Genomic DNA, 19,403 nt, shown 5'->3' with positions numbered 1-19,403 from the left:
ACACACACACACACACACACACATTGTGCTTTTACAAGCTAGCGTTGACCTGGCATGTGCATTATCTTGGCGGGCGTGACAAATGGATGGATTTTTAGTGAGAAAACGGCCTCATCCAGAGGAATCAGTGGTGTCTTAGCATGAGCTTGTCTTAATTGAAAGTGACATGCAGAAAGGAGTAAGTGGGGATGAGGACGACAGCAGTTCACCGAAGGAGTGTGAGGGCGAACAGAGAACGTGGATGAAGCTGTTCTTAGTGTGAGTGGGAATACTGTTAGCGATGTTAGCCAGCAGCCTGAAGAAGGACCCCATTGGCCAGCATTGAAAAAGTACCCTTCGCAACAGTTTGGCAATCAGCAAAGGAGTTTTATTCGTGGCTGGTTTGACTGACTGGAATATTTGATCACAAAAGATATTACGTTCTGCTTCGCATGCAGGCATTTCCTGTGTGGAGGACATGGGTTCCATTCTGAGTCTACCTTCATTGTCACCGGTTACTGCAACTGGCGGAAAGCTACAACAGTTTTCAAAACCCACCATGTAAGTGCAGCTCATAAGTTTGCGATGGAGGCATGGGCCGAATTCAGATTGAGAAAACAAGACAGTTCAAGATTGGGAAATATGCTTGACAAAGGACATGCAAAGATTGTCAAAGAAAATCGTGAGTATATGAGAGCAGTGGTTGAGTCTCTACGCTGTACTGCGTGTCAAGGCATTGCCCAGCGAGGACACCGGGAGAATGATGGATCTGGCAATAGGGGAAACTTTGTTGAGTTGCTCAGTGTAATTGGGAAGTTTGATAAGACTGTAGCTAAAAAAAAAAATAGAGGACAATCCTGGAAATGCAAAACAACACCCATCATGATATCCAAAATGAAATTATGGGTATTCTGGCAGATATGGTCAGATGTCAAATAAGTGCAGAGATCAAGGAGGCTGGATATTTTGCCATCATGGTGGATGAAAGTAAAGACTTGACTAAAAAGGAGCAAATATCAGTGGTGGTGCTGTATTTGAATAACGAAACAGTGCTTGAAGAATTTTTGCACTTCTCTCTTCGGATCAAGAAGACAGCGGTAAGAGGCTAAGGATTTCCAGCGAGAAGACATTTTATTTCTCGGAGTAGAAGCGAGGCCAGACTGCGCAGGCGCATGACGTCAGCCAGTTGAGCGCGAACAGTTTAAAAAGAAAACTGCCATATTCAGCGGGCTGCGGAGTGAGAGGGTGCAGAGTGAAAGGGCTTTGGCTCAACAGGCTTCGGCGGAGACGGGAAGAGGCTTCCTGCGACCGTTGAGTCTCATAGTAACGGAGTAAGTTACAGTTTTTTGGTATTTAGTACAAACAGTAGCATTAGAGGTATGCATCTAGGATTAGTGTTGTGCTTGGAGTGCCAGATGTGGGGACCCTGGGAGACTCCCAGCCTCCCCAAGGATTACATCTGCACCAGGTGCACTGAGACGAGGCTCCTGAAGGACCGTGTTAAGGTGCTGGAGATGGAAATAGATGACTTTCGGCTAATTAGGGAAAGTGGGGAGGTGACAGATACTACCTATAGAGAGGTAGTGGATAGCACCCCTGTGACAGTCCCCCTCAGAAACCGATATATCGTTTTGGATACTGTTGAAGAGGCAGACCTGACAAAGGAGGACCACAGTGAACGAGACTCTGGCATTCTGCCCAGTGCCGAAATCAAGAGAGCAAGAAGAAATGCGGTAGTTATAGGGGACTCCATCGTAAGGGGGACGGACAAGAGATTCTGCGAGCCGGACAAGGATACCCGGATGGTGTGTTGCCTCCCTGGTGCCCAGGTATGGGATGTCTCAGATCGAGTCCAGAGTATTCTGAAGAGAGAGGGCGAGCTGCTGGAAGTCTTGGTACATGTTGGTACCAATGACATAGACAGAAAAAGAGAGGAGGTCCTGAAGAAAGATTACTGGGAGCTAGGAAGAGAATTGAAAAGCCGGACCTCCAGAGTAATAATATCAGGATTGCTGCCTGAGCTGCACGCTAATGATGGTAAGAATAGCAGAATTAAGCAGATGAATGTGTGGCTAAGTAACTGGTGCAGGGGGCAGGGCTTCAAATTCTTGAATCATTGGGATCTATTTTGGGGAAGGTATGACTTGTACACAAAAGATGGATTACACCTGAACCCAAAAGGTACTAATATCCTAGCGGGATTGTTTAATATAGCTGTTAGGGAGGGTTTAAACTAAGTTGGCAAGGGGAAGGAAACCAAGGTGTTAGGGTCGAGGAAGAGGAAAATAGAAATAAGTCAAAAATACTGTGCAGCAAAGATGGCAAGAAGGACAAGGCCGGAGAATATACAGGATAATTTGCTGCAAAATAGAAATATAGCAAAATCAGCAACAGATACTGATCTAAATGTACTGTACTTAAATGCACGCAGCATTAGAAATAAAGTGGATGACCTTGCTGCACAGCTGCAGGTTAAAAGGTGTGACATTATGGCCATCACCGAGTCATGGCTAAATGATGGATGTGATTGGGAGCTGAATATCCAAGGATACACAGTGTACAGGAAGGATAGGAAGGTAGGTAAAGGAGGTGGTGTGGCCCTGATGGTAAGTAACGATATCAAATCAATAGAAAGAAGGGACATAGGATCAGAAGAGGTAGAATCCTTATGGGTAGAATTAGGAAATGGCAAGGGTAAAAAGACACTAATAGCAGTTATATACAGGCCTCCAAACAGCATTCGGGATGTGGACTACAAGTTGCAGCTGGAAATAGAAAAAGTGTGTCAGAAGGAAAATGTCAAGATAATTATGGGGGATTTTAATATGAAAGTGGATTGGGAAAGTCAGGAAGGTAATGGGTCTCAGGAAAGGGAGTTTGTAGAATGCCTACAGGATGGCTTTTTGGAGCAGCTTGTCCAGAAGCCCACCAGGGGATCGGCTGTTTTGGATTGGGTGCTGTGTAACGAACCTGAGGCGATTAGGGAGCTGAAGGTAAAGGAACCCCTTGGAAGTAGTGATCATAATATGATTGAGGTCAGTTTCAAATTTGAAAAGGAGAAGCTGGTATCAGGTGTATCGATATTTCAGTGGAACAGGGGAAATTACAGTGGTATGAGAGAGGAACTGGCCCAAGTCGATTGGAAAAGTAAGCTAAATGGAGGGACGGCAGAGCAGAATTGGATGAAATTCCTACAAAAAATAAGGAAAATGCAGGAAAAATATATTCCAAGAAAAAAGAAAATCATGAATGGAAAAATGGCACAAATGTGGCCAACGAGAGAGGTTAAGGCAAAAATAAAAGCAAAAGGAACAGCGTACAAGGAAGCAAAAATTAGTGGGAAAAATGAGGACTGGAAGACTTTTAAAAACTTACAGAAGGAAACTAAGAAAGTCATTAGGAAAGAAAAGATGAATTATGAAGGGAAGTTGGTGATTAACATAGAAAAGGATACTAAGAGTTTTTTTAAATATCTGAAGAGTAAAAGAGTGACAAGGGTAGATACGGGACCGATTGAAAATGATGCTGGAGAAATTATAATGGATAACAAAGAGATGGCGGAGGAACTGAATGAGTATTTTGCATCAGTCTTCACAGTGGAAAACATGAGAAATATACCTGATAGCCAGTGGTATCAGGGAATAGAATTAGGTACAGTCAAGATTACTAGAGAGAAAGTGCTTGGGAAGCTAAGTGGACTAAGAATAGGTAAGTCTCCAGGTCCGGATGAGGTGCACCCAAGGGTTCTGAAGGAGGTGGCTTTGGAGATTGTGGAAGCATTGGAAATGATCTCCCAGGAATCAATAGACTCTGGCATGGTTCCGGAGGACTAGAAGGTCGCAAGTGTAGTTCCGTTATTTAAGAAAGGAAGGAGGCAGCAAAAGAAAATTATAGACCTATTAGTCTGACATCGGTAGTTGGAAAGATATTGGAGTCAATCCTCAAGGACGAGGTTATGAAATACCTCGAGGTGCATGACAAGATAGGCCGAAGCCAGCATGGTTTCATGAAGGAAGATCCTGTCTCACCAACCTACTGGAATTTTTTGAGGTAATCTCGAATAAGATTGACAAGGGAGAAGCTGTGGATGTTGTGTATTTGGATTTTCAAAAGGCCTTCGATAAGGTGCCGCATATGAGGCTGCTTAATAAGATGAGAGCCCATGGAATTATAGGAAAGATATTGAAATGGGTGGAGCATTGGCTGATAGGCAGAAAGCAAAGGGTGGGAATAAAGGGATCCTAATCTGGTTGGTTGCCGGTTACTAGTGGTGTTCCACAGGGGTTGGTGTTGGGGCCGCTTCTTTTTACGATGTATATCGACGATTTGGATTATGGATTAAGTGGTTTTGTGGCTAAGTTTGTGGATGACACCAAGATAGGTGGAGGAGCAGGAAGTGTTGAAGAAACGGAAAGGTTGCAGAGAGACTTAGTCAGTTTAGGAGAGTGGGCAAAGAAATGGCAGATGAGATACAACGTTGACAAATGTACAGTTGTACATTTTGGAAGAAGAGATAATTGGGCAGATTATTATTTAGATGGGGAGAAAATTCAAAAATCGGAAGTGCAAAGGGACTTGGGGGTCCTCGTGCAGGATAACCTAAAGGTTAACCACCAAGTTGGATCGGCAGTAAGGAAAGCGAATGCTATGTTGGCATTCATTTCAAGAGGAATAGTGTATAAGAGTAAGGAGGTGTTGATGAGGCTCTATGGGGCATTAGTGAGACCTCATTTGGAATACTGTGTGCAGTTTTGGGCCCCGTATCTTAGAAAGGATGTACTGATGTTGGAGAGAGTTCAGAGAAGATTTACGAGGATGATTCCTGGAATGCAGGGGCTAACATATGAGGAGCGTTTGTCGGCTCTTGGACTGTATTCATTAGAGTATAGAAGAATGAGAGGGGATCTCATAGAAACATTTTGAATGTTGAAAGGGTTGGACAGAGTAGATGTGGAAAGGTTGTTTCCCTTGGTGAGTGAGTCCAGGACAAGAGGCCACAGTCTTAGAATTAGAGGGTACCCAGTTAAAACAGAGATGAGGAGAAATTTTTTTAGCCAGAGGGTTGTGGATTTGTAGAATTTGTTGCCACATACAGCTGTGGAGGCCCGATCATTGAGGGTGTTTAAGGAGGAGATTGACAGGTATCTAACTAGTCAGGATATCAAGAAATATGGGGAAAAAGCCGGAAATTGGAACTAGATGGGTGAATAGTTTAGCTCATGGGGGAGCTGCGGAGCAGACTCGATGGGCCGAATGGTCTACTTCCGCTCCTTTGTCTTGTGATCTTGTGACTCCAGCAGAAGGGTTGGACGCAGAGTCGCTTCTTAAAAGCATTGAACAGACACTCGCCCAGTGTGTTATTGATAAGAACGCGTGTATAGGTCAGTATAGGTCCTCATGAGAACGGAGTTTCTCTTGCCTCAGACACGTCAAAAACTGCTTAAGGAATAGCAGCGGCAATGCTCGGAACTGCAACTTGTCTCTGTTGGCCATAAACAGCCGGAGGACCAAGGCACTTGACATCCAGAAAATCTTTGATTCTTTCGCCACCAATCACAACAACAGACGGATTGTGCTTCTCTGAAAACATTAATGGTGAGTGCAGTTGATTTTTTAAAAATTTGGGCCAAGACTAATGCTGATTATTGTTATTATTATTTTGTGGTGGATACCCCATAGTCCTTATGTTTCCTGCAAATCCTAAAATATTACATTTACTGCTATTAAGCCTAATGGTTTTGCTAAGACTTACAAGTGGTGATTCTGTTGATTTTTGTTTTAAATTCAATTAATTGAGGTATTTGTCCAACTCCTGGTAAAGCCTTGCATCTGTTGTTTGCCTTATTTGACTTTAATAACGGTGTATCTTTTGGCATTGCTGTCTATGTAATGCGAATAGCAGTGGGTTCATGTTGTGTTTTTCAGTTGAAAAGCATGCATTTGACGCCGATTGCGGGATTGGTGCGTGATTCACGTTGTCCGCTGTTGCTCGGATGCTCTGTTTGCTTCTTTTTGTTTATGCTCCGTGTAGCCCAGGTTGTCTCTGATGCTGTTGACACTGTAACAGTTCACTTCTATATTAGATCTATCAATTGCTGTTGCTTGTGAATCAACAGAGGCATTTATAGTAGGCACATAATGCTTGAAACTGACTTTTTAACGCCTCGCGTCTCATCTTGCGAATACATATTACCATCCTCAGCACCATCACTGAATCATTCAGCCCCTCCGTAGCACCAGCAAGAAAAAATCTCTGGCGCCACCACTGAGACCAGGGGACTTGTCTATCTTCAGGCCCACAGGTTTGCTCAGCACTACATCTTTAGTGACAGCTATTGTATCGAGGTCCTCACCTCCCATTGCATCCATAACATCTCTCTTTGGCATGTTAGATGTGTCCTCCACTGTGAAGGCCAACACAAAATAGTCATTCAAAACCCCGGCCACTTCCTCATTACCCAATATCAGTTCCCCCTTATCGTCCTCCAAGGGATCTACATTCACTTTAGCCACCCTTTTCCACTTTATATAATTATAAAAACTTCTACTATCCATTTTTATATTTTGTGTTAGTTTATTTTCAGAATCTAGCTTCCCTTTCTTTATTGCTTGCTTAGTGGTTCTTTGTTGCTTTTCAAAGTTTTCCCAATCTTCCAGTTTCCCACTACTCTTGGTGACTTTGTATGCTCGAGCTTTTAGTTTGATACCTTCTTTTATTTCCTTAGTTATCCAAGGCTGGCTCTGCCCACCCTTACTGTCCTTGCTTTTAACTGTGTGACAAAAGAACCAGTTATCAGAAGATTGATGCCGATAAGAGGACAGTGGGGGAACCTTCAAGAGATGTTAATGAGAGACGAGAGGGATTAACGGAAAGGAGACACGGTTCCGAGTATTGTCAGAGACCGGTGCCTTTGAACCCTGAACTGTTTGAAGTTTGATGGACAGGTGATACCCCAGCAGGGGGATAAAAAGGGACAGGTTCGCTAAGGCAACAGACACACGACTCCACGAGGTAACGAGACCCTGGAAGCGGTGTGCCTCCACAAGTTGCTGGGAGTTTTGGAGGTCTGGTCGCGGGTCCAGCCATAGACGCACAGGGTAGAAAGGTGCGGGTCGGCGGGAACCTGGTGTGTGTGTCCACCCTTGCCTGAATGCTGGGTTCACCGCAGAAGAACGATCGTATCTGGAATGGAGGGGTCAAAGTTGGTGACCTCAGGAGACATTACAAAGGGCTCGCCCGAAAGCTGATTGCGAGGAATATCGAAGGTCTGTTTGGAATCCGATTTGAATATTCATTTGTTCTCTCTCCCCCCCCCCGCCCCCAACGGCACAACAGTGATTACTGTGAACTGAACTGAACTCAATTGAACTGAACTTTGCGTCACTTAAAACTGGTCATTTATCCCTAGACAACGATAGAGCTTGATTGATCCTGTTATCTTAATTCTGTGTACATGTGTGTTTATCATTGCTGAACTGTTGCATTTATTATCCTTTTGATTAGAGTACTGTGTTGCTTATTTCTTTAATAAAACTTTCTTAGTTCCAGTAATCCAGACTCCAACTAAGTGGTCCATTTCTGCTGGCTTGGCAACCCAGTTACGGGGTACGTAACAACTGGAATACACTTTTGTTGAGCACTGTGAAAAATCTCTTTGAAAGTCTTCCACTGTTCCTCAACCGTCCCACCAAATAGCCTGTGTTCCCAGCCTACACTAGCCAAATCCTCACTCATCCCATTGTAGTCTCCATTGTTTAGGCATAATACATGTACACTGGTTTTAGATTGAACTATTGCACCCTCCATTTGTATGAAAAACTCAATCATACTGTGATCACTCTTTACAAGAGGATCCCTAACTACGAACTCACTAATTTTACCTGTCTCATTCTACATGACCAGATCTAAGATAGCATGTTACTTGTAGGTTCAGTAACATGCTGTTAAAGAAAACCATCATGGATGCATTCTCTGAAGTCCTCCTCAAGACTGCCTCGACCAACTTGATTCACCCAACCTATGGGCAAGTTAAAGTCTCCCATGATAACTGCTGTTCTGTTCTTATATGCCTCAGAGATTTCTCTGTTTATTGCCTGTGCCACTGCAATGTTATTATTCAGTGACATATAGACAACTCCCATCAGTGATTTTTTTCCCTTTACTATTCCTAATCTCTACTCAGAAGGACTCAACATTCTGCTCCTTAGATTTTATATCATCTCTCACTATCTCCCTGATCTCATCCTTACTTAAGAACACTACCTCACCCCCCTACCTTCCTGCCCATCCTTCCGTATTACCCGATATCCTCGGATATTTAATTCCCAATCCTTTCCACCCTGCAACCATGCCTCTGTAATGGCCACTAAGTCATACCTCTTTGTACTGATTTGAGCCACGGGTTCACTGACCTTGGATCGAATACTACGGGCTTTCAGATAAAGTGCCCTTACACTCATTGTGCATTTAAAATCTTGTAATCATTTACTCTTTTGCATTTGACTTTTCTTCACTCCACTCTTAATTTTCTTTCTCTTTATCTGCACTTTTCTCTTTCACTTTATCCATACTTCTCGAATCTGTTGAACCCACCCCTCTACTATTTAGTTTAAAACCTCATCCACAGCCCAAGTTATATAATTTGCTGGGATCCAGGTCCCATCATGGTTCAGGTGTAGCCCATCCCAATGGTACAGCTCCCTCCTTCCCCAATACTGGTGCCAATTTCCCATGAATTCAAACCCACTTCTCCCACACCAATCAATGAGCCATGCATTTAACTCTTTAATCTTCTTGACCCTATGCCAGTTTGCATGTGGCTCAGGTAGTAATCCAGAGATTACCACCTTTTTGGTTCTGCTTTTTAATTTAGTCCCTAGCTGCTCAAATTCCCTCAGAAGAACCTCTTTCCTCATTCTACCTACGTCGTTGGTACCTACATGGACCATGAAACTGGATCTTTCCCCTCCCACCGCAAATTCCTCTACAGGTCAGATAAGATGTCCTGAACCCAGGCACCAGGCAGGCAACACAGCCTTTGGGACACTCTATCCCTGTGACAGAGAACTCTGTCCATTCCCCTGACTATACTATCTCTAATTACCACTACATTTCTTTTCTCTCCCCCCTGTTGAATGTCTCCCTACTGTGTCACAGTTAGGCTGCTCATCCTTCCTACAGCCCCCACTCTCATCCACACAGGGAGCAAGAATCTCAGACCTGTTGGACAAGCTCAAGGGCTGAGGCTCCTCCAGCACGGTCTCTTGGATCCCACTAATCACCTCACTCGCAGTAACACCCTCTTATCTCTGACCAGAATGAATTTGAGGCAGCTAATCTACTGGATGTGACTAACCCCTGAAACAGAGAATCCTCCTAACTCTCCCCCTCCCTGATGTGCTGCAGTGTTTGAAGCTCAGATTCCAGGCCATCAAATTTGAGCCCGAGTTCCTCGAGCGGCCAACACTTGCTGCAGATGTGGTTACCGGGAACACCAGAATGAGGTCCACCAGCTCCCACATCATGCAGCTACAGCTCATCACCTGATCATCCCTACTTTATATAATTAGCTGTAATTTAGTGATTTTTTATTCAACCTCTATAAAAGCCCTACCCGCTACCTACCTGTGCCTCCTCACCGAAGCCTCTTGAGCCAAAGCCTCAAGTTCCCAGTCCTACACTGATCCACTCACTCAGTGGCCGCACTGCTTTGACCCTGCGTTACTTTTATTTGCTCCTGCAAATGAATCACAAATCAATTGGTCAGCCACTAATGTGCCGAGCCCTGCGAAACACTCCTTTTTAAAACTCTTCTCCCCAACCTGCGCGAAGCTCTCTCCCTCTCTCTCTCTCTCTCTCTGTGAGTCAATCGGTTCTTGTGGAGACCCAGACTAAATCTGCTGCTGGGACTTCAAATTCCACAGTCATAGAAAACTACAGCACAGAACCAGGCCCTTCGGCACTTGCGGTCCGCGCCAAACCATCGAAGCTGCCTAGACCCATCGACCTGCACTTGGATCATCACCCTCCATACTCTCCCATCCAAACTTCTCTTGAACGTTGAAATCAAAATCACACCCACCACTTGTGCTGGCACACTCTCACCATTCTCTGAGTGAAGAAGTTTCCCCTCATGTTCCCTTTAAACATTTCACCTTTCATTCTTAACCCATGACCTCTGGTTGTAGTCCCACCCAACCTCAGTGGAAAAAGCCTGCTTGCATTTACCCTATCTATACCCCTCATAATTTTGTATACCTCTGTCAAATCTACTTTCAATCTTCTACATTCTAGGGAATAACATTCTAACCTATTCAATATTTCCTTATAACTCCAGTAGGCCCTCCAGTCCCAGCAACATCCTTGTAAATTTTCAATGTAGTTCTTCAACCTTACTTACATCTTTCCTGTAGGTAGATGGCAAAAACTGCTCACAATACTCCAAATTATGCCTCACTAATGTCTTACACAACTTCAACATAACATTCCATGACTGCTGGAGTCATTTAAACTGAATTAGTCGAAGAAATTTGGAACTGGAAGCTAATCTTAGCATCATGTCACTACTGGGTCTGGAACCCCACGTGCTTTCTTCAGGGATGGCAAGTCTGTCTTTACCTGGGTTCCAAACTCACGGTAATGTGTTTAAACCTTTAGAGATCCCTAAAATAGCATAGCAACCCCTCAGCCAACTGGTGCCTAGGGATGGGCTACCAAAGATGTCTGTCAGGTGGATACGGAGTAAATTTTGAGCTTTATGTTGTAATTCATAATTGGGAAAGGCACAACACCAATTTTTTGTTAGATTAAATGAAATAACAAACATAATGAAAAATGGAGGAAAAACAATTTAATGCAAAGATGTAATTAATCAATAGAAAGATTCACTAATGAATTACTTAGGCTACATTGCAGAATGTGACCATGAAACACAAACTCCAATAATGAATGGGAATAATGAGCTCCACTCTCACAAGTCTAAATATATTCTCTCTATTATACGAGGTACAACACATAACTTTGGGTCCGTCTGTATTTTTGACATGGTATATTAGCCTGATTATGATTTTGAAGCCTTCTGGTTCCGATGACTCTAGTCTCTATTTTAGTTCCAATTCTTGATTGGTGCTTTGCCTTGTGGTGGGGTTGCCATAGTTACCTGTATTGTGACGTGTTGGTTCATCATCAAACTGCCTGATCAGGGCACCAGGCTCCTCGTAACCCCTCTGGCTGTCTCAGTGACGACTAACCAACTGGTTCCTTGAAGTTGAAGTGACCTGTTTCACAGCAAAAGGTACAGGTTTCTATAAGACCATAAGACATTGGAATAGAATTAGGCCATCTGGACCATTGAGTTGGCTCTGCCATTCAATCATGGCTGATCCTTTTCTCTATCTCCTCTTCAACCCCACTTCACGGCCTTCTCCCCGTAACCTTTGATGCCATGTCCAATCAGGAACCTATCAATCTCTGCCTTAAATACACCCAACAACCTGGCTTCCACAGCTGCACACTTCCCAGTCCACCTTTCACTGTCGACTCTTGGGATGAATCCAGAAGGAATGGAAGTCTCCTCTGGTGAAGACTTCAAGGAAGTGGGTTATATCTCACCCTCTCCCACATTGTAATATTGACAGTTTGTCTGGAGATATGCCACGTGCCAGTGTTCTGAAGTTTGATGGAGCTGTGCAACATTGCACGACAGCATCCTTGACTGTGTAATATACAGCTTGTGGTGTGTGATTGCGCTGTCTGACCACGTCTATCAACACGATATGCCCAGGGGAAACTAAGTGAAGGATTCACTGGGCAATCACAGGCATAGTTCACCACCTACACAAGCTGGAATGTGTGGGTTAACACCAAGCAGAGTGCATGAAAGTTAGACCTACTTGCAATTGCCCAGTCATCCGGGGCAACGTGGCTCCATTTCACAAACGCAGCAATCTTAGATTACACATAAAAAAGGGACATGAAAGCGACAGGATGCAGTGATTGTGAGTGCTACCAGCCACCTCTGAGATGTGCTCCAGCTTAAAGACCCTGACTGTGTTTAGTGGCACAGCTCTGCTGCCCAGCAGATCAAAGGAAGGTGTGACTCGACTGTGAAGGGGACCTGGGTCAACAGCATATGATACTGCAGATCCTGGAAATCTGAAATAAAAACAGAAAATGGCACTTGGTCTGTGGACTGTGGAGGCCAAGTCATTGGGTATATTCAAGGCAGAGGTTGATAGATTTTTGATTAGTCGGGGCATGAAGGGTTACGGGGGGGGGGGCGGGATGGCAGGAGATTGGGGCTGAGAGGAAAATGGATCAGCCATGATGAAATGGTGGAGCAGATTCGATGGGCCAAATGGCCTAATTCTGCTCCTATAAGACCATAAGACCTAGGAGCCAAATTAGGCCATTGGCCCATCGAATTTCATCATTATGGTCTAAGAAATACCCCAGATCAGAGTAAACTCTATTGCAAAAACAAATCCTACACCATGTCCCGGTCATCTTGCCCACAACTACTTCTCTGCTCCCTTGTTTCCCCCACCTCACCTTGGCATCTATCTTATCACTGAAGGAGTCAGTCTTGACATCTCAGCTACTGCAACTAAATAAATTGGATGTCAACTGATTGATTTAAACCTATACCTATGTATATGCAAGGAACATCTTTGGAATTCTCTTTTAACAGAGGGTGAACAATTTTGTTTAGACTTTTTTGAACAATTCTTCATTTAAGATACGTTGATTTTGTAGGAGATCACTGCGTAGCTTATCCCATTTTCCTGGGTGTAACAGATGTATGTGCCGTGGTTAGACTGTGTGCTTCATCACCACCAATGATGTTCCTTCTCGCCGGTAGTGCGGCCCACCTCTGCTCAGGATTTCACTCCCACCGAACTCCCATCGCGCCGTAGCTGTGTTCATGCTGAGGTAGCCTGCAAGTATATATCCAACACATCTGGGACTGTCCTGCTTATAACTGGGCGGGAAAAGAGCACAGTTCTACTTGAAGCAGCATGCTAAGATTGCAGGGGCCTCCTGAAACAAACTTCTTACAGCCAGAGCACCACGCACAAAACACTGGAGGAACTCACCAGAGCAGGGAGCACCTACCGAGAGGAATAAAGAGAAATCTGACATTTCAGGCTGAGACACGTCATCAGGACTGGAACGGAAAGGGGACGAAGGCGGAATAAGAAGATGGGAGGAGGGAAAAGAGTACAAGCTGGAAGGTGATAGGTGAAGCCAGGAGAAGGGAAATGTGGAGAGAGAAAGAGAGAGGATTGATGAAGTGAGAAGCTGGAAGGTGATCGGGGCAAAGGTAAAGGGCAGAAGAAGAAAGAGCCTGGTAGGAATGGAGAGTGGACCATGGGAGAAGGGAAAGAGGAGGGGCACCACAGGGAGGTTATCGGCAGGTTACAATCAGATTGTTATTTCGATGTGATGAGTATTGCCCCATCGCCGAGGCATTCTCTGCACACATCGAGAGCGAGAGGATAACTATGGAGAGGGTGGGAGCACTCGAGGGTAAAGGGCGGAACATTTCCATGGATGCAGAGAATGTGAGTGAGGTACTTAATGAGTACTTTGCTTCAGTATTTACCAAGGAAAAGGATATGGGGGACCAGGAGATCAGTGCTGAGTATATAAATAATTAGGGTGTTTAGAGGTCAAGGGGGAGGAAGTGTTGGGCCTCCTAATGAGTATTAAGATGGATAAGTCCCCAGGGCCTGATGGGATTTTCCCCACGTTATTGAAGGAGGCAAGATACGAGATTGCTGGGTTCTTGACCAGTATCTTTTGTGTCCTCTCTAGCTACAGGCGAGGTCACAGAGGATTGGCAAGTGACTAATATTGCACTTCTATTTAAGAACGGAACAAGGGAAAATCCAGGGAACTATAGACTGGTGAGTCTCACATCAGTTGTAGGGAAGTTGCTGGAGAAAATTCTTAAGGATAGGACATATGAGGATTTAGAAACCCATGGCCAAATTAGGGAGAGCCGTCATGGCTTTGTGTGTGGTAGGTCTATCTTAATAACTTGATTGAGAGTTTTGACAAGGTGACAAGAGAGAGTGATGAGGGTAGGGCAGTGGATGTCTACACATGGACTCTAGTAAGGTCCTTGCCAAAGTCCCCCATGGGAGGCTAATCCAGATTAAGGTGCATGGGATCTGCAGCGAATTGGCTGTTTGGATTCAGAACTGGCTTGTGAATAGATGACAAGGTTGTAGTTGAAGAGACTTATTCGAGCTGGAGGTCTTTAATCAGTGGTGTTCCGCAGGGATCTGTGCTGGGACCTCTGCTGTTTGTGATGTATATAAATGACCTGCATGAAAATCTAGATGGATGGGTTAGTAAGTTTGTGGATGATACCATGCTTGGTGGAATTGTGGATAGTGTAGAAGACTGGCAAAGAATACAGTGCAATATTGATCAGTTGCAAATATGGGCACAGAAGGAGGATGGAGTTTAAATGGAGTTTAACCCAGATAAATATGAGGTGTTGCACCTTGGTAGGGCAAATGCAAGGAGACAGTACACTGTTCAGGGCAAAATCCTTAACAGTGTTACTGAGCACAGAGATCGTGGGATCCAAGTTCATAGCTCCTTGAAAGTGTCTACACAGGTTGATAAGACAGCTTATGGAATATTTGCTTTTATTAGTCGAGGCACTGAGTTCAAAAGTCAAGAGGTTATGTTGCTGTTACAACAAGCACCATCCGCACCAGCGGCCAAGTTTTAGACACTTCAACTCCCTGGAGTATAGATAGCTGGAGCGGCCTCTTTAAAGATTCAGGACAGTCCTGCTAATTGGCAATCCTGTTTTGGGTGCAAAAGACTGAGTATTTAAATAGCACCTGAATTGATGTTCGGTGCTCGATCGTAAGCCTACTCATGATTTCATCTAGTGTTTGTATTGTGCTCAGATTCTCAATCCAGTTTGAAACCGTGTATCAATCCTTGCCTCGAATACTTCAGCATTTGGGTCCAAGGCATCCTCGTCAAGGAGTCTCGTCACAGTTGCAACTTCATAAGACTCTAGTTAGGCCACATCCGGAGTATGTCATACATTTCTGGTCGCCTCACTATAGGAAGCATGTTGAGGCTTTGGATAGGGGGCAGAGGAGATTTACCAGGAAGCTGCCTGTTTTAGAGGACATGTGCTATCACAAGAGGCCGGATAAACTTGGTGTCATGGTCCGGATCGGGTTCCCTTTAAATTTACTTTGTTTGTGTTATGATCCAGACCGTTGACTCCCTGTTTCCCTTTGGTTCCCTGTTCTCCCGTGTCCCTTGGGCTTGGTGATTGGAGACAATTTACTCACAGCTGAACCGGCAGTTTATAAGTCTTTAGCTTTCAGCTGTTCGGGGTGAGAGCGTTAATGAAGTCACCAAAGGTAGTGCGAGCCAATGTCATCTGGCCGGAGCCAACTAAGTTTCTTGCTGGAGCAAGCCTAGTCTCCTCCCGAAGCAAGTGCCAGCAAGCCACCTTCCCTTGACAGACCAGGTCAGTCAAAGTTAACCCGCCGGGGTGAGTCAAGAGCTTGCCGCTGCTTGGAGCGTACTTGTGCCCAGTTATAGTACTGTCCATCGTTGTGTGGTCTCCGTATCCATGTCGTGCATCTAAAAGGGGTCCCAGCCCTGTACCCTGGAAGGATCCTGACCCTGTGTCAAGAAGAGTCCCGACTCCGTCCTGTGTCTAAGAAGGATTCCCGGCTCAGTGTTTTATGTCCTGTGTCTGAGTCTGTCCAATGAATACGAAGAGTCCCTGATTCTGGGGGTTTCAAGTATCAAGTCCTGGCTCCGAGGTCCGTGTTCCGAGTCCTGGCTCCGAGGTCCATGTTCCGAGTCCTGGCTCCGAGGTCCGTGTTCCAAGTGCTGGCTCCGAGGTCCGTGTTCCGAGTCCTGGCTCCAAGGTCTAGGTTCCGAGTCCTGGCTCGGAGGTCCGTGTTCTGAGTCCTGGCTCCGAGGTCTAGGTTCCGAGTCCTGGCTCCGAGGTCCGTGTTCTGAGTCCTGGCTCTGAGGTCTGTGTTCTGAGTCCTGGCTCCGAGGTCTGTGTTCCAAGTCCTAGCCCAGACCCTTAGTCACAGCCTAGACCAGGGCCTGAGTCCTTGTCCATTACATTATTCCCGCTTCTGCTTTGCTCTCCTTGTAATGAGCAATAAACTCAATTTAGTTAAACTCACAAGACGCGTTTGTGTCTTGCATTTGGGTCTGCTCCTAGTGCCCCCATGTGACACCTGGGTTGTTTTCTCTGGAGTGACGGAGGCTGAGGGGAGATTGGATAGAGGTTTACAAAGTTATGAGAGGCACAGATGGAGTAGACAGGGTGTATCTGTTTCCCAGGGTTGAAATGTCTAATACCAGAGGGCGTGCATTAAAGGTGAGAGGGGGTGGGTTCAAGGGGGATGTGAGGGATAAGTTTTTTTACTCAGAGAGTCATGGGTGATAGAGGCAAATATTTTTGAGGCTTTTAAGAGATGTTTAGTTAGGCACATAAATGTAAGGAAGATGGAGGGAAATAGATATTGTGTAGGTAGAAGGAATTAGTGTTTGGGTGTTTTTAATTTGCTTTTTACCTGGTTCGGCAAAACATTGTGGGCTGGGTGGCCTGTTCCTGTGCCTGTACTGTTCTATATGTTTTCAACATTCTTTATTTGGATATCTGCAAGTTTAGTTCAGTACTTGGAAATGCTGTTCAAACTCATTTTGTAGAAAGACTGAAACAGCCAAGTCAGTGTCCAATTTCATTTAATTAATTTGCTGTTCACTTCTGGTGTAAGCCATATTGCTTGTCCCTTGTTAGTTTTCACATTGTACATCTCAAGGCTACTCAGTCCAGTATCACTCTCAAATATTTCATCAACAGCAGGCAGATTATTGCTCTTTTTGAGACTACAGCTTGGCTTCTTATCTTGCCCTCTTCCCTATGCATTCCATTTAATTTTTGTCTGCCTGCCATGTCTCCTACTTTGTTGCATTTTCTACAAGTTTCACCTTTAAACCTGCATTGGTCTGGTGTATGTGAGCCCCTGAAACAATGGTAACACAATTTGTTCAGTCAAGATTGTTTCTGTTTAGACATTGCAATCTTGTTCACACTCTCTTCATTCTTGACTACAACTCAATTGTGTATCTGTCTGCTGTTCCTGTTGATACAGCAATTTCAACTGCTCTTTTAAAAGCAAGTTGCACTTCTGTTAGGAGCAGTTTTTGAATGTCTTTTTGTAAGATTCCACAAACTAAACGATCTCTCATTAAGCCCATTAGTGAACTGGCAATGCTCAGGCAATCTCTTCAATTCAGCCATGTACACTGAAATGGACTCCCCTTCTTTTGATTCCATTTATGAAACCTAAAGTGTTCTGCAGTCAACAATGGGTTCTGTTCTAAATGTTCCTGCATTATTTTCATGATACAGCAATGCTCATTTCAGCTGGTTTGGTTGGAGCAATCAAACTTCTAAGCAAACTGTATGCTCTTCCATTTATTACATGAGTTTGAACAGCATTTCTAAGTACTGAACTGAAGCCTGCAGATATCCAACTAAAGAATGTCGAAAACATATAGAACAGCACAGCACAGGAACAGGCTATTCAGCCCACAGTGTTTTGCCGAACCAGGTAAAAAGCAAATTAAAAACACTAATCCCTTCTATCTACACAATGTTTATTTCCCTCCATCTTCCTTACATCCACGTGCCTAACCAAACATCTCTCATGCCCACATGAAATCAAACAGCTACATACCCACTGGGTCTTTGCTCTTACACCCTTTGTTCCCGTTCGTAATGTCTTGAATCAGACTCGCTCTGCAACAGAGGAAACAAAGTTAGAGCCAAGTGTAGGAGCTGAATGCCCACCGAGATGGGAGAACCAGAGAGGACTATTCACACCACTGCCATGTAGAGAGAGCAGTGGCAGTCACAAGGTCACAGATACCCCTTCACACCGTCCCCCCTCACCCCCTCATCCTAGTGAAGGGGAACCGGTAAACAGGGCTCACACTCATGATGACTATCACTGGGAGTGACTGAACGAGTTTATCGCCCTTTGAGTGAGTTCCACCAGCATATTCCTGTCTCTTTTCCTTCTCCCCTTTTCCAATTCCCAGTTGTTTTACAAAACGTTTAAAAGTTTACTTTTGGGTTCAGAGAGTTAGAGGTCTCCTTAAAGAAATTTCTCTGCATCTGTTTTAAATGGACACCCCTCTATCCTGAGGCTGTGCCCCCTTGTCCTAGGCACCCCCACCATGGGAAATAACTTTTCCACATCTACTCTGTCTAGGCCTTTCAACATTCAAAACGTTTCAATGAGATCCCCCTCCCCCATCCTTCTAAATTCTGAATACGGACCCAGAGCCATCTTAAGATAATCCTTTCATTCCCAGAATCCTCCTCTGAACCCTCTCCAATGCCAGCACATCTTTTCTTAGATGAGGAGTCCAAAGCTGTTCACCAGAGGCCTCACCAGTGCCTTCTAAAGCCTCAGCATCACATCCCTGCTCTTGTACTCTAGGCCTCTCAAAATGAATGCTAACATGGCATCTGCCTCCCTCACCACTGACTCCACCTGGAAGTTAACCTTTTGGGTGTTTTGCACAAAAACTTCCAAGTCCCTTTGCATTTCAGATTTGTCATAGTCTGTGCTGAAATCCTACTCTCACATTCCCACAGATTCTACCATTCATCTACACACTCGGGGCAATTTACAGAGGCCAAGTTAGTCTCCTCTTGCCCAGGGAAAGCCTCAGATCCCTGGTGCAGTGTGAGGGTCCTGTCCAAGAGCTCTGACACGCTCTGATGTCACAGAGTCGCACTGTGACATCCCTGTCCATGGCCGTCAGTACCGATCCCACTTACCAGTGCGCAGGCTGCGGCCTACGTGCCTCGGTGGTGCAGCTGGCAGAGCCACAGTCTCAGCTCAGTAATCCAGCAACCCTGGTTCAACCCAGAGTCCCGGTTCAGTCTGTGTGGAATCTGTCCAAGCTCCCTGTGACTGTGTGGACTTCCCCTGTGTGCTCCTGTTTCCAAGGACGTGTGGGTTGATAGTTTTATTGGCCTCTGTATATTGTCCCCAGTGAGTGGGGGAATCTGGGAAGGCTGGTGGGAAATTAAGGAGAGTACTATGGGATTAGTGTAAATGGGTATTTGCTTGGTTAGTACAGATGTTGGGCAGAAGGGCCTGCTTCTGTGCTAAATATCAGCTTGCTTTATGCTACAATTCACAGGTAATGCACCAGGACTGGACCAGGATGAGAACAAATGATAGCACTTGGGTATCTCCCGGTACACAGAGTACACCAGGGCACCAGTCACTGTTTAAAATGGTGCTCACACCTAATGTGAGGAAAGCAAGAAGAGAGAAAAAAATCATAATAGTTTGCTCATATCTAGAAGAAACTGGATGGAGCCAAGTCT

General features: G+C 44.9%; 1 protein-coding gene across 1 annotated transcript in view; it reads right to left on the bottom strand.

The window, feature by feature from the left end:
* LOC140185994 (semaphorin-4G-like) overlaps positions 1–19,403 on the bottom strand; it is a 146,993-nt gene that overhangs the window by 3,291 nt on the left and 124,299 nt on the right. Inside the window, exon 14 of the mRNA XM_072239818.1 lies at positions 17,734–17,795. Coding sequence (XP_072095919.1) covers positions 17,734–17,795 — 62 coding nt within the window. The remainder of the gene's footprint in view (positions 1–17,733; positions 17,796–19,403) is intronic.

This window comes from Mobula birostris, chromosome 21, assembly GCF_030028105.1.
Source record: "Mobula birostris isolate sMobBir1 chromosome 21, sMobBir1.hap1, whole genome shotgun sequence".
Taxonomy (NCBI): Eukaryota; Metazoa; Chordata; class Chondrichthyes; order Myliobatiformes; family Myliobatidae; genus Mobula; species Mobula birostris.
Note: the sequence above shows the minus strand (reverse complement) of the source record. Positions and strands in the feature narration are given on the sequence as shown.